Raw genomic sequence first — 15,784 nt, forward strand, 5'->3', positions numbered from 1 at the left:
TGGGTACAGAGTTTTGTGGATTGGTTGCCTCCCTTTTTAGATTTGCTTCCAAAATGAGGAACAAGCCTATAAAAGAAAATCTTCCCATTCATAATAGTAAATGTGTATCTGTGGTATTGTAAGGAGCAGGCTCTGGGGCACTCAGGGATTTAGCTCATGGAGAGAGCAGAAAACTATTTTTGGAAATGGTTGCTCTCGGTTCCTGGTGGGTGGTCCACCTTTGTCTGCCACAATGAGCAGGGGCTTCCTCAGCCCAGGGATTACATTAAAATCCAATCACTTTTATTGGGGATCATCATATGTGCTATTCAGGGGACACACTTTTCACAAGCTATGCTAATGGAATGTTTGCCCCTGGATAAGGCAGTATTTAATCACTTGTTGGGTTGCATAAAATAAACTTTTTATATCTTGGGAGTTTCAGGGCTCTTTTCAGACCTGGATTTTATGGGGCCTAAACCAAAGAGAAGGTTAAACAGCTGTATCTCAATCATTGTGAAAATGTTAGCCTGGTGTTGTGAAAAACATCTGTGCTCTCTCACAGTGAATTACTAGCATTTAAGGGACGAGAACCCTATCCTTTTTTTGTAAAAAATCCTCAGCAATGGTTGTATATGACACGTCTCAGACTGAACTACATAAACAATCTTGTTTTGTTTCCTTGTAGTGTCTACACCTCTAGAAGCCGCCTTCTATGGCAATTCAATGACCCTTCAAAGCAAAGGACATTGCACTGTTTTTTATTTGGCACATTATTTTCTGCTGCTTCGAAACATTATCTATTTATGACTTTGAAGATCATTTACCATTAAACAATGCAGGCCAGAGCTAAAGGCACTACTGCAACTTCTAACAGCAAAGTGCTGTCTAGCTGCAATTAGTGTTATTCAAAGTGCTTTGGAGACAAGGAAGTTTCATGGCAAAGCAGACCACTAACAACAGGATGAACTATATTGAAACCTTAAGTTTTCGTTTCAGTTGTAATATATGGTGATGAGGTTTCTACTTGAAAAGGTTTGTGAATTTTTAACTATTTTGCATACAATCTGGAAAATGATACATATTTTAATGATGATTTCATTTCATTTTGAATCTGTACTTGTATGAATTTTTTAGGTCAAATAAAGATAAGAGGAGTATTTTGGGGCATTCACTGACTCCCGTGGGGTCTGCCGACACAGGGGTAAGCAGAATTTTGTTTTATCTACCGACATATGTTTAACTCCTGGGAACCACTTTAATTGGCTGAGAAGGGACTGAATAATAGAAGATTCTCATTTAATAGACAATATGCTAGAGCAAAGGTTTGGCTTATTTAATTCCTTGTGGTGGATTTTTCACTCAAGGCAAATCTTCAGACAGAGGATTTGGCACTGCCACCAAATTAAAGGATTTTCCATTACCCAACCATACATCTTTCTCTACTGATTGTGGTGTAGCTAGAACAGGTTTTGGTGTTCTCAGAATATTAGATGAACAGGCATGCATGGGGAACCATGTTCAATGTGGGATTGTATATGTGTCTAACGCTTACAATGTAGATATAAAACAGCCTCCTTTAGAGATATGCACTAAGGACATTAACAATTTCATTTGATATAAGGTTAGAAATACTGAAGGTGAATATATTTTCTTTACATCCATGAAATTACCATTTCATCCCTATTTGTTAATTTAAATATGAATGTAAAATGTATCTCACCATTTTTTGCATGTCGCTGGCAGGTGGGTCGACACTTTGTCTTAATACATTGCATTTGTCGCAAATCGCCTTTTGAATGACAGCATTGTCAGTTTCCAGTCCAGGAACAAAGCTCTGAAAATATAATCAATGTAAATAATTGACCTTATGCTTCCAAATAGCATGCACTGTAGAAACATGCTGTGAGTACAGCATGCATACAGTTTAGTGTACTGAGATGAGGTTTTGTCAACCACATAAAGTGTACAGAAGAAATACAGTTCCCCTTATCCAGTCCTGCATCCCTGGAAATCACCAACAATAGGCATTGCAGAATGTTCCTTTGTTTGATGATGTATGTTAGGGCTTTGACATATTTCCCAGGTTGGCCCCTTTAAAGAACACTCACAGGTAGTGGATGACATAAAGCTCCAAATCTGGTCCAATCAAAAAAAGACAATGGTGCCTTTGTGGGCATCCACTCTGTCAGTGCTACAAATCCCTTATCATGTGCAGTATTTTTTGCAAGGCCTTATTTACCACATAATATGAACAGTGGATTACAAGCCAGTGTATAATGGGCCATACACACTCATGTGAAAGATGTGATGGAGCAGGGGAAGCAAAATATATTTTGTGCCCCTTGGAAGTTAATGACCTCATAACTGTAATGACACTAATTGTTTGAATGCATGAATTAATCAACAAATGCACCTTGGTTAAACAGTACATGTGACCAACTTGCTGAATTTGCAAATTCTAATTCATTTCCGAATATGAAGTAAATTAACATTGGAAATGTGACTTGCGTAGTAAAATAGAGCAAATTGCATGATGTTGTGTTGCATAAAATGGCTTTAAGTGTCGCTTCTGCTAGGTAATAGCTACCACGGGTCTTTAGAATGGTGGGTGGTAAACAGAAGGGCTTATTTTCTTTGTCTAATTTTAGTGTGTTTTGTTCTTATACTAGTTCCATTCGGGCCTGTTAGGCCGCGTTTCGAAAATAGCCGTTGGAAATGGATAACGTTACAGAATGGCCCGCGCATGAGCAGAGTGAATGCTCCAGTCACGTGTATGTGGCCTATGCTCGGAGTGAGAGACGTCAAGACCAGCCTGACCTGCAGCAAGAGTCGTGCCAAGAGCTCAGCATGAATCCATGAGAATGGATGAGAGAACTAATGTGTGACCATAAGACTGTGTTACAAAATACATTAACAAGTTAAATTACCTTTGGACATTGTAGATCATGAGAACTACTGTATGCGTTATTGTCTGCAAACCGGTTCTAACAAGGAGGGCTATGAGGTGACCATCACCACCCCTCTAATGGAACAATTAGCATGATTTCTGCCCCTAAAGATTGCAACTTTTGAGTGAAGTAAGAAGGAGAATAGGGTATAAGAGATTCTGCCGCCCTTAAGCAGTTGTCGTTGTAGGCGCTTCACCTATCCTGATGCTGTCAGAGACTCTGTCATTCCGGATGTTTTGAACTTTGACTGGGGAAGGAACGAGATCGTTGCTGGAGTTGCTCCGGGAGGGAATTGCGTCCGAGGAGGTTAGTGGGACAGACAGTCAAGTTTTGGGAGTCCTATCCTGTGATCTGTGGTTCATCTTTTTATCCTTGTGAACCTTTCTTGTCATCGCCCTATGGCCAAGGGTAATGAATATTTTCTGTTTCTATTTTCACATTTTACTTAAATGCTGATTAAAGTATTAAATGTATTTTGCCTAATAAAGAACTTTACTTATCTGCTCAAAGAATTTTAGATACAAATGATATGCTAACTCTAAATGAGTCTGTGGTTCTTTGAAATAAAACTATGAATTATAAATGTCAAAGGGTTCATCGTTATTGAGCTGAACTTAATCGCTATCAACTAATTCTACTAGTTGGTCCATCGACGAAATAGCGGAGTACTTTGATGTTTGAAACTGACAGGACTGTGTTATGTTAGGGAAATTCATGTATGGATAGCATTGAGTGAAATAGCAACAGGTTTTCTTGTGAAACTTTGGCCTTAATTCTCAGGAGCAGTGTAGTCTCCGTATGTGTTTTATCCCCAGAGAAATGGGTTTACCTCTTGCTTGAGAGAAGGGTAAGGTAGAAAGAAGTGCTACACTTATCAAACGAAACAGTATTCTTGTAAGTTTGAATAGACTATCTCTTTTGTTTAGAGAAACAGACAATGGTAATGTGTTTTACATTGTAACTAATCGATTTAGTCGAACAGACAAGCTAAGAAATAGTGCAGATAATTTTTGAAAAGGAGGGGTCAGCAGAAGCAGGAGTAGAGCTGACGTCAACAAGGTCCGCGCTGGGATTGGCCAGTTGTGGAAGAACGAAGAGCTTTCTGATTGGTGCGTTGGTGTGAGACGCGCTGGAATAGGTAAATGTGAGAGTGAAATAGAGCTTTCTGATTGGTGTGTGAGACACGCTGGGATAGGTCAGAATAGTCGGACAGTAGAAAGAACCGATTGGAGGAAAATTGTGTGAATTCGCTTTGGCAAAACAACAGTGAAATATGGCTTATTACTATGAGTGAATTATGAGCAAGATGGAGAGAAACCGTCATGATTTGAGAAGTTCAAAAATCTTTTTAAGAAAGATAAAAAGGTTGTGACTAGGGAAGGAGAGGTACTTCCACCACCGAAAAAACCAGCATCTTATATGATTGCTATCATACTTGTATTTGGTTGGAAAATTGGCTGAAATATACTAAAGATGATGGGGTATTGGCATTTCCAGAAACTGGTTCATTTAGCACAGCTGTACTACGAAATTTGAGAGAAAGAATGATGAGACTTGAACCGAGACCTAGACCGACTCAGTTTGAAGCCTTACGTGAATGGGAAGATGAGATGTATGAAAGAGAGAGACACAGAGGTGCAAAGAATTATAATTTTGTTCATGGAGCAGTATGGGGTTTGAGCCATGAAAACAGGATGAGACGGTGGCAGTGGGCTAACATGACAGATGGTATGTTTCCTACCAGAACGGTTGAGGAATTTGCAGGGCAAAAGCGTACGGAGAAATAGAAGCATGCAGTTCCCAAAAAGTATAGGTATGGAGGTAGTGATGAGTTGTTGGAGGACATTTCGAATAAAGGACCCCCTCCATATCAGCAGGGTTCTGCAGTGGTAACACCAAATGGACTGCCAATGTAAACTGTGATAAACTAAAGCCCTGAGAAATTTTCAGTAATAAATAGTCCATTTAATAGAAAAGAAACACCACAGACTAAGAAACCTGATAATGATAATACGGCCGAACTAGCCAAAATCACAAGAAAGTTGACTGAAAAAATAAGAGAATAGACAAAGAATATGGAAGATGTAACTGTACCAGTAACTATAGGTCCAGTAATCTCAGTTTTTGAAAATCAAAAGATAGACGAACATTCCTTAACCATTCCATTCAATTCTAGCATGCAAACAGTATGAGATGGAACAATTACAGATAATAGGAAGGAAAAAGATTCTGTTAGATCAACTCCACATATGAATTTGACAATAAATCATAGTCCCATAAATAAGAATCCTATATTTGCCAAGTCAGCAACTGAAACACTGGAGAGAAGTGTAAATAAGGTAGAAATAAATACCACCCCTGTGGATCCAAATGCATAAGAATTAAATGAATGGGTAAGAAGTTTGCAGAAGAAAGACACAGAACCGCAGCCCTTGGATGTGGTTAGATTAAAGATAGACATGGAAGAGTTGATTTTAGGGTACAGATCGACTAAAGTCCTATCAAGATGATGAATTAATGTTTATGTGTAAAAGTATTACTTGGAGAGATAGGAATTTGCATGATAACTTGGAAGAAACAGCAAACGAACTGGGAGTATATTTTGCAAAAATTAGGGGATTGCAGAAGCCGTACAGGGTAGATTTTACTGAGAAAATGGGGAGATATAGACAAGTGGAGAAGTAGGTGGATAAGGAGAAAAGAAGGAACGACTGATAAAGCTTCATTGGCTTTTTCAGTAAGAGAAAAGGAACCAACGGTAGTAATATGTCTAACGAGAGAAATTCCAGGAGGAGGTTATGTACACGTACCATGGTCCAGACACAATATATTGTCATTACAAATGATTTTCCAAGATTGAGAGAAAAGTCTGTAGAATGGTATAGACAGGTAGAAAGGTTTGTAAAGAATTCAAAGCTGTTGTGGGAAGATCTGGATGGATTGTTTGAGATTGTTGTTCCTGCTGATTTGTGTACAGAATGTAAAATTACAATTGATTGGCCGAAGAAAAAATATCCTAGAGGAGCTCCAAGTTCAGAAGTGATGAAAAAATATAAGCAGGCAATCACATTCCTGAAAAATAAGATTCCACCGAAAGAAACAGACTGGGTAAAGATTGATAGAACAACTCAGGAAAATAAGGAGTCTGTGCATGCTTATAATGAAAGGTTGCTTTTAGTTTTTAAACAGTATAGTGGATACGAGAATTTGAGTGAAAAAGATATGAGCCATTTTGTGTATTGATTTGTGTATGGTTTGAAACCCTAGATAAGTGAAATGATTAAGCAGCATATGTTATGTTGGCAGACTTGCACAATAGATGAGGTACTACGGTATGCAAAATATTGCAGCATTGATATTGAGGCCAGACAGCATAAACTCAAGAAAAAGGCAATGTGGGCACAAGTAAAAGTTGCAGAACAACAAGAAGCTCAGAGGAATAATCAATCTAGTGGCGCAGGACAGACCAAGTTCAAACCTAATATTGGTAAGGGAAAAAGTCAGATGAGTATGGAAGAAGCCAAAAAGAAATGTCCATGTCATAATTACGGAAGATTAGGGTACTATAGGAACGAGTGTAAATTACCTCAGAGAGTTAACACAGAAAATCAACCATTGAATCCACAGGTGCGTTGGTGAGTTACCAACAGCCACAACAGCAGCAGGTAGTTACTCACCAGTATCAGGTGCCGAAACCACCTCTCCCAAAGAGTGTAAATCCCCAAAGATACAGTACAGAGGCAGGATTCTTCGGAGAACAGCAAGTAACAAAATTGCCACGCGCAGCTGCTGTTTCACAATATTAGTTACGGCAAGATGGAAATGAATCGGATGAAAGTTTATGATGGTGCCTAGGAGAGGAAGAGGAGTGCATGCTTGGCGCAGCTTTAGAGGTAGATCAGTCTGGTCCATTTGTGGATGGAAAGGTGAATTATGTAAATGTTACTTTCCTTGTGGACACTGGTGCTACCCGTTCTACTGTTAGATCAGTGGTAGTTCCAAACCTTCCTCGCTCAGGACAATACATCCAAGTTGTAGGTGTTTCAAACAGGCAAATTAAAACCCCACCTCCAAAACTAGTAGATATGGAAATTAGTCCATTCAAAGATATGCACCGCTTTGTGGTGTGTGATTGGAGTCCTGTAAATTTATTAAGACGTGATCTGCTTTGTTAAATGAATTGTACCATCTACTGTACTCCAGATGGTATTGCTTTCCATACACCAGACAATGAAGTTCTGTATAAAATGACAATGGCAGAACTAGAACGAGAAATGCTTGATATGTTTCCTGTGTTTGATGAGTTGAAAGGAACAGTTAGGTCTGATGTATGGGTTTTCACAGGTGAAGATGTTGGGCTAATGAGAGAAGTTGATCCTATAAACATTTCTGTAATAGAAGGAACAAATTACCCAAACACCCAGCAGTACGAACTGACGCCAGAAATTATTGAAAGAATAACACCAGTAATTAATAAGATGATTTAACAAGGAATTCTGAGAGAAATAATGAGCAGTCCATGTTTCTCCTATAGTGAGATTGAAAAAGCCTAATGGAACATATAGGATAGTGCAGGATTTGAGAAAAGTGAACAAAATTGTTATTCCTTGCTGCTCAATTGTGCCTAACCCTGCTATAATACTGTATCAAAGTCCGCATGATGCAGAATGGTACACAGTTATTGATGTATGCCATGCATTCTTTTCTATTCCATTACATACTGACAGCCAGCCATTATTTGCATTTCAGTTTGGAGAACCTATCTTGGTGTGGTGTCGAATTCCTCAAGGGTATACTGAAAGTCCTTCTATATTTAATCAAATTCTGAAGAAACCCTTAGAAAGTTTGAAAATGCCTGAAAAATCTGTGATGGTCTAATATATTGATGACCTTTTTGTGGCATCAATGACCAGAGAAGCATATGTTACGGACACAATTGCTTTACTGAATCATTTGGCAGAAGGAGCACACAAGGTGTCCCCATCAAAACTGCAGGTCAACAAGAAGTTCAGTATTTAGGTCATAAGATTGAAAAAGGGATGAGGAAAGTAACAACAGAAAGAATTAAGATTATTAAAGGAATGAGAGCCCCAATGACACAAAAAGAGGTGAGACTGTTGCTTGGAATGATTGGTTATTCCCGACAATTTATAAGTGGATTTTCATTGATTGCAAAACCTTTACAGCGATTAACAAAAAGTGATGTGAAAGATCAGATTGTGTTGGATGAGCAAGGAATGAAGGCTTTTGAGCAACTGAGATCTAGTTTGTGTGAAGCTCCAGCCTAATTATGAGAAATAATTTGAGCTGTACTGCAGTGAAAGAGATGGATGTGTACTTTCAGTATTAGTGCAAAGGCATGGAAAAATGAGACGACGGATAGCTTACTTTTCAGCTGTTTTGGACCCGGTAGCAAAAGCGTTGCCTGGATGTCTGAAAGCAGTAGCCGCTACTCGTGTCTGTCTAGAACAGATTGAAGGTATTGTGATGGGATATCCTTTGAGAGTATATGTCCCACATTAAGTTGAAATTCTCCTGACCAGAACAAAGACACAATTTATGACGCATAGTCGGCTGATTAGATATGAGAAAGTGATCATGGGTGCAGACAATGTAAGCATTGTAAGATACACAAGTATGAATCCTTCCACTTTACTACCTGATGCAGCAAATGCAGAGGTCAAAGATGAGATTGATCATAATTGTTTGGATGTGCTTGAATTTTGCACAAAGCCCCATCCTGACATAAGAGATGAACCTCTAAAAGAGTCAGATTATGTGATATTTGTGGATGGATCATGCCTGAGAACAAAGAAAGGAGTTTTACGCGTGGCGTATGCTCTATGTACAGTGGCAACCATAATGGAAGCGTCTTGTTTGAGAGGAATAAGTTCAGCCGAAGTTGCTGAGCTGATTGCTTTGATTCCAGCTTGCAAACTGGGAAGGAGCATGCAGATTAATGTGATCACGGATAGCCAGTATGGCTTTGGAGTGGTCCATGACTTCAGACAGATCTGATCCCAGACGGGATTCCTGACTTCCTCAGGGTCTCCTATAAGGAATGCTAAGTTTGTAAGGATGTTGCTTGAAGCTATACAGTTGCCTAAACAGATTGCGGTGGTAAAATGCACGGATGTATGACATTACAACGCATGCTTTTACCACACATGCCTTTACAACGCGGTTTTTACAATGTAAACCTTTACAACGCATAGCGCTTTTGGGGTGTTGGATAGTGAATAGTTTAATTTACTATTCCAACTCCAGTCCCAGTGGACACTAGGCAAGGTGTTGGATAGTAAATTAAACGTATTCCCTATCCTAGAGCGCCCCCCAGCGTAATGCGTTGTAATGGTTTGCGTTGTAAAAGTTGCGTCGTAAAGGCACTGCGTGGTAAAAGTTGCGTTGTAAAGGATGTTTCCCAAAATGCACTGCTCACAGAAACTGATTATATTGCAGTATGTAACAAATTTGCTGATGAATTAGCTCAATATTGTGCCAGATATATGACTTCAATGAATCGGAGGAGGGGAAAAGAACATGTTTCATGTCCACTGTTGTTTACTACCCCAGATGAAACGTGGGAAGAGGTGAAACAATCGCAGGAAGAAGCAAGTGATGAGGAAAAAGATATATGGGTAAAAGCAGGCTGTAGACGAGGAGAGGAAGATGAAATCTGGGATTACAGAGATGAAAGACCAGTTATGCCTGATAGCATGATCTCTAGCATGGCACGGATGTACCATGGACAGGTACACATAGGCAGGGATGCCATGATCAGACTTTTCAGACAGACCTGGTACAATCCCAAGTTTAGAGCTAAAGCTTAAAGCCTTTGCCAAAGATGCCTTACATGCCAACAGATAAATGCTGGAAGGAAAACAGTAGTGAGTTTGGGAACAATAGGATGTGAAGGAGGTCCTTTTACCAGAATGCAACTGGATTTTATTGAAATGCCCCCAAGTAACAGGCTGAGATATGTCTTGGTGGTTGTCTATTTGTTCTCTCGTTGGGTGGAGGCCTATCCGACAAGAATGAATGATGGAGTTACTGTAGCTAAGCTCCTACTGAGAGAATTCATTCCTAGATATGGCTGTCCAGTAACGATAAAAATAGATAGAGGAACTCATTTCCAGAAAGAAATTATCCAACTGATATGTGAAGCCCTAGATATTCAACAAAAGCTGCCTACAGACCAGAGGCTTCTGGAGTGGTTGAGCAAGTAAATGTCATGATCAAGAATAGGCTAGGGAAAATGTGTCAAGCCACAGGACTCAAGTGACCTGATGCCCTTCCCTTGGTAATGATGAGCATAAGAAGTGTACCTGACAGAAAAACAGGTCTAAGTCCTCATGAAATAATAATGGTGCGAACAATGAGACAGGCATGTGTACCTGTCAACAAACTGCTGACTATAACTGATGATCTCATTCTGGACTATTGCAAAGGATTGGCTGATGTGGTGCATTCTGCATTTCATCAGGTTGGACCGGATGCAACCACTCTTGAGAGAAAACCAGCTCATGATCTGAGTTCAGGAGATTGGGTCTGCATAAAAGTCCACAGAAGAAGAAATTGCTTGGTTCCTCGCAGGGACAAGCCACGTCAAGTGATTCTGATAACCACCACAGCAGTAAAGTGTGCCAGTGTGAAAAACTGAATCCACGCCAGCCATAACATCAGAGTTCCAGATCCTGAAGATCGACCTGTAAGTCGACATCTGGAGATAACGGATACCAGTTCAGCATCTGAATCAGACCACTCTGAGTCCAGTGAAAGACAAACAAAATAATCTGAAAAACAAAGAACCTATATTGAAACAGAAGAAACTCAACCAATAGTCAGTGACAGTGAACAGCCAAGTACACGCTTTGGGGAAATTCCTCCAGAAATTAAAGAAACAACTTAAGAAAATTCAGATTCAGACCGAGAGGTTGAGGAAATTGCGGAAGCAAAACAAAGAGATTTTGACTCGGAATTACAAGCAGAAAAAAACGAAGGAGATTCTAATTCAGACAAAGAGACAGAAATCATAAGATTCAGGGTTAAAGAAAGTGAAGTGAGATCTGAAACAGAATCTGAAGACAATGCAGAAGAAATAAGACAAAGAATAGGACCAAGAAAAAGAACTTGGAGAGCGAATCGAAGCGAAAAGGAAAATTAACTGAAAAGGCCAAGTGAAGGAGACAATTGGCCCAACAAAACTAAAAGACTGAGATATAAAATAGTAAACTTGAACAAAGACAAAGCAGAAGAAGTGAATGAAATAACCAGTCAAATAAAACAGAGAAAATCACATAAAGGACAATTACAGAGACTAAAAAGAGTGAAAAGGCCTAACTTGAAATACAAGTCACCTGAATGGGTATACATAGCACTGCCTGACATTAAAGATGTGGATAACAGTCACAAAAACCCAAACAAAGACTGTGAACAAGAGGGTGAGAGTGAACAGCACCCATCCTGAGGAGGAGAAAAGAAAAACAGGACCAGATACACTAACTGATAAAGTCAAAGAAAACTTTGAAAGACCAAAGAGTACGCTAAAAGTATTTGGTTCTACTCAGCAAACGAGGGAAGGGTAAAATGGCAAGGGTCATTCTGGGGGGAGAAGATATACATTTTCCTGTACATATTTTAGATTATAGTTCACCATGGCAGACCCTGTCAATAGAAGACCTAGTTGTGAGTTCTTCCATAGATGGTATAAAAAGTGTTTCTATTGTACAGGTTTACTGATGCTTATTTGGTTGATTTTACCAATAATCATTCCACTTAGATTAGTTGGAGAAAATACATCTGAAATCAATGACACAAATTAGGACAAGAAATCTAACATCAAGAACACCGCAACACTGATAGACAGTACTGAACTTCATAGAGACCAATCAATAACTGATTTTTCCAGTAATGTTTTTACAAAACTTTTGTACGAATATGTAGAGACAATGCATGTTAGAGATTGTTATGTATGTATGCAGTAACCTGCATCTGTGACAGAGGGTGTAACATGTTTGCATATGCAGACGATATTGCTATAACCACCTCTGACCCCGTCTTAGCGTTACAAGAGATAGACCGGCTTGCACTTCTGTTTGGTCTGGGGTCCGGTTTTAAATTAAATGTAGCCAAGACACAGGTCTTAATTACTGATGAGTGATTATGCAAGATCCACGTGTAGTAAAAGAAGTGACCTATCTGGGTATTAAAATTAGACTATCTATGGAGCAATTGGTTAATGCTAATTGGAATTCGCTATTATGGAATATTCAATATTCATTAGATAAATGGTCCAGAATGCAATTTACTTTGATTGGTTGAACTAGCATTATTAAGATGAATGTCTTACCAAAGGTGGTGTACATTTTCCGAGCTGTTCCGTTAGAGATTTCTATGGCACAACTGCAGCATTTACAGTCGATTTGCTCTAAGTTTCTTTGGGGCCCGGGGAAACCCAGAAGAGCAATGAAGTTCCTGACTTTACCCGTGGAGCGGGGAGGGCTTGCAATTCCTGACTTTGCGCTTTATTTATATTCTTGTTTTTTGTTGAGAATGAGGATCCTACTAACCGGAGAAGATGTGGGTAATATGGCAGAGGCTCCGTCTATTTTTCAGATTTTATTGGGTCCTGAGGCACGTCAATGCTTTTTCAACCAAATTGATGGCAACTACTACAAACCTTATATCTGCTTTTAACGTGTGGAAAAGAATATGTAAGTTTTGTTCAGTTGGAAAATTATCTCGGTATACCCCAATTAACGCTGTAAATATTCTTCCGCCTATATTCTGGGATACTATTGCTAAAGGGTGGAGGGCAAAGGGTGTAGTTTCACTTGGGGATCTGCTTTGTAATGACGGCTCCCTGATGTTTTATGAAGAAATATCCTGACAGTTCAATTTACCTCAAAACCAATTTTTCAAGTATCTCCAGGTTAGAGATTTTATTTTTCGGAAAAATGTTAGAGCAGACTTCAGCCCAGTAGTTACTGCGGGTCAACGACAGCTCAAAATTGGGGTAGTTTATCAAATACTATCATCTTGTAAAAAAGACGATCTTGATAAATATAGTACAAAGTGGACTGCGATACTGTGTATTGAGCACCTGCACTTAAAAGATGCTATTGTTAGATCCAGGGAGACTCTTTTATCTGCGATCCTGAAAGCTCAATGTTTCAAGACCTTTTTCAGTTTATATTACACACCGGCTCGTATGATAAAATGGGGAATCGGGCAAGATGGAAAATGTTTTCGATGCCGGGGGGATAATGCAGATATGGTGCATATTTTTTTTCATGTGTCTGTTTGGCAAATTATATTTGATGAATTGAGCACTTTTGTCAAGAGTACTAAGAGTTCTTATTATTATAACACCTGTAATGATGCTTTTGGGTATCGGTCCAGAACTCGGCAAGGGTTCTCCCTTATATAAACACAGACATTTTCTGTTTATCGCAATGACTGTTGCTCGACTTTGTATCGCAGCTGAGTGGCTACAGGTTGAACCTCCATCTTTTGAGCGATGGAGGGCTAAGTTGTTTAATTTATTTTCTTTGGAGTTTAGTATGTATTCGGTTAAAGGGATCTAGAAACGTAATGTTGGTTTAGGTATTTGGGGGATGCTTTCCGATTATGTGTCTGACTGAAATGACGTTGATCTGCTACTGTATGTAAGTTATTGAGTTACTGTGAAAAAAAGAGGGTGTAATGTATCATCACCTTCCCTTGACTTATGAAATAATTTGTAGTGTTTTAGCCAGCTTATTTTATAAGGTAGGTAAATTAGAATATTATTACACTGACATAGATGTTGATTTTGCCAGTAGTCCCAGAACTAAATAAGGTGAAACTTGCTAAGATTTTTGGAGAATTTTTCTTGGAAACAAAAGAATTAACATTAGATTATGCATTTAGGAGAGGCAAGATGGCAGCCGCTGCGGTGACCGTGTGAGGTGCTCTGTCCATGACCTCGACTGATCCCCTTGCTAGCGGTGATTACCTTCCCAAGACTAGAGTGCTCTAGATGGATCCAACAGCGTGGTGCTTTATTGTCTTTCTTTGAGAGACTCTGCCGTCCGTAGCAGCTTTTTCCACGCTGTGTGCTGCTCGCTGTGTGCTGCTCCGGTGTTCGAGCTGCAGCCTCGCGCTGACCTAGCGGACTTGATTGATCCCAGCTGGAGGTGAGCGAGGCAAGGCGTTCAACGTTCAACGTTCAACGTTCCGACCGCGCTGGGCTCAGCGTGGCTAATGCACAGCTGATATCTTATCTTCGTGGACTATCCGGGCCCTGGGAATTTGCGGCTGTAGTTCTGCCGGCTGGAGGACTTGAACTTTGAGGTGAGGGTCCGTATAGGGTCTGTGGCAGTTTTTTTGGGGAGTTCGGGAAGGATCTCTTCTGCTGAATACTAGCGGATAGCGTGCAGTCCGGACGAATACTGCCGGTAAGCGATGGCGCCGAAGGGCAGGGGTGGCGCAAGGAACCGAGTATGAGTACCTGTGAATACACCTATGGAGTGCCTGAACAAGCCGTGGGGCACAGCGCTAACACTAATAATGTGGGAAATGCCGCTGGCGCTAAAACTAATGGGAATGCAACAAAAGGCAGTGGTGGAGGGGCCGCTGGTAAAACTGCCTTAGTTAGGGATAATGACAGTAGAGCTGATAGTACTGCAGTGTGTTTTGAAGATGACAACACCTAGACTGGGTCTGCGGCAGCCTCGCAGATACAGGGAATCCGCCAGAGCCAGAGTCGGACTCAGAACTTGGCAGTGCAGCAGTACCAGGATACCCCTCCAAAGCAAAGGACTGTGCCGGCAATTTTCTGTAAGAAGCACAGAGTAAAAGCAAAACCGATTCTGGAGTCTGAGCTCGAGCCCGAGCCTGAGCCTGTAGGTGAGGGAGAAACCACTGAGGCAGCCCCTGGTGCCCAACACGAGAACTTTTAGGAAGTTGGGAGTGCTACTATTGGAGCATCTCCGGTCTTGGCTTCAGGGGATCAAGGTGGTGGGAACGAAGCTATCGCAGGGAAGGGAGGTAATGCCGCATTAATAACTGTAACAGCACTGGTGACAGCTACGGAAAACAGCAGCTCATTGCCAGGATCGAGTACTGAAGCCATTACTCTGGGCATGGAAAAGGACAAAGAGTCAGAGTATGCTGGTAAATTTTACTCTATGTCAAATTTAACGGCTGTATCGGATAAGGAGCACAATTTGGATAGTTCTAGAACCTAGGGGACTGGGGGGACCTGCCTAATGACGAGGAAGGCAATGAGTTTGAGCAGTCTCTGTCCCACTATACAGTAAGAAAGACTGTGGAGGCCTGTGAATGACTAGAGCATGATCGGAGAATACCCTTGGTGCAGCCTAACCTGGATGAGGATCTGGAAGAGGACTCGATCACTCTCAGCCTGATTTATAAAAGCATAATGGCACATCACAACGAAACAAAAGCTGAAGGCTTACGTACACAAGTGGCCGTAAGGAAACTCCAGAATACAGTGCGACGGTTGGTGAAGACTTGTGCAGAAGTAACCTCCCGGGTGGTAGAGGTAGAGGAGAGAGTTTCCTCCGCAGAGGATTGTTTGGTTAAGCAACAGTCGGTTATAGAGACCTTGCAAAAATCTAGATCAGACGTGGACTGGAAGCTTACTAACATAGAGAACCGTGCACGCTGCAATAATTTGCGCGTATTAGGAATAGCTGAGACAAAAGAAGGGGCAGATCCACATACATTTATTGTTCAGCTGTTGAAGGAAGCTTTTCCAGAATTGAGTGCCTGGAATTGGGAAATGGAAGTGATACGGGCACATAGGTTTCCATTCGTGGTGCGCCAACGGGGGAACTCTTATCCTAGGG

At 40.6% G+C, this 15,784-nt stretch overlaps 2 protein-coding genes across 2 annotated transcripts in view; both read right to left on the reverse strand.

Annotated features, from left to right (window-relative positions):
• Positions 1 to 15,784, reverse strand: part of LOC147709486 (cysteine-rich secretory protein 3-like) — a 484,180-nt gene that overhangs the window by 435,563 nt on the left and 32,833 nt on the right. The window lies entirely within an intron of this gene.
• LOC147709487 (cysteine-rich venom protein-like) overlaps positions 1 to 15,784 on the reverse strand; it is a 164,727-nt gene that overhangs the window by 120,498 nt on the left and 28,445 nt on the right. The window contains exon 2 of the mRNA XM_086928043.1: positions 1,703 to 1,816. Coding sequence (XP_086784169.1) covers positions 1,703 to 1,714 — 12 coding nt within the window. The 5' untranslated portion in view covers positions 1,715 to 1,816. The remainder of the gene's footprint in view (positions 1 to 1,702; positions 1,817 to 15,784) is intronic.

The sequence above is a fragment of the Lissotriton vulgaris genome, chromosome 6 (genome assembly GCF_964263255.1).
Source record: "Lissotriton vulgaris chromosome 6, aLisVul1.2, whole genome shotgun sequence".
NCBI lineage: Eukaryota > Metazoa > Chordata > Amphibia > Caudata > Salamandridae > Lissotriton > Lissotriton vulgaris.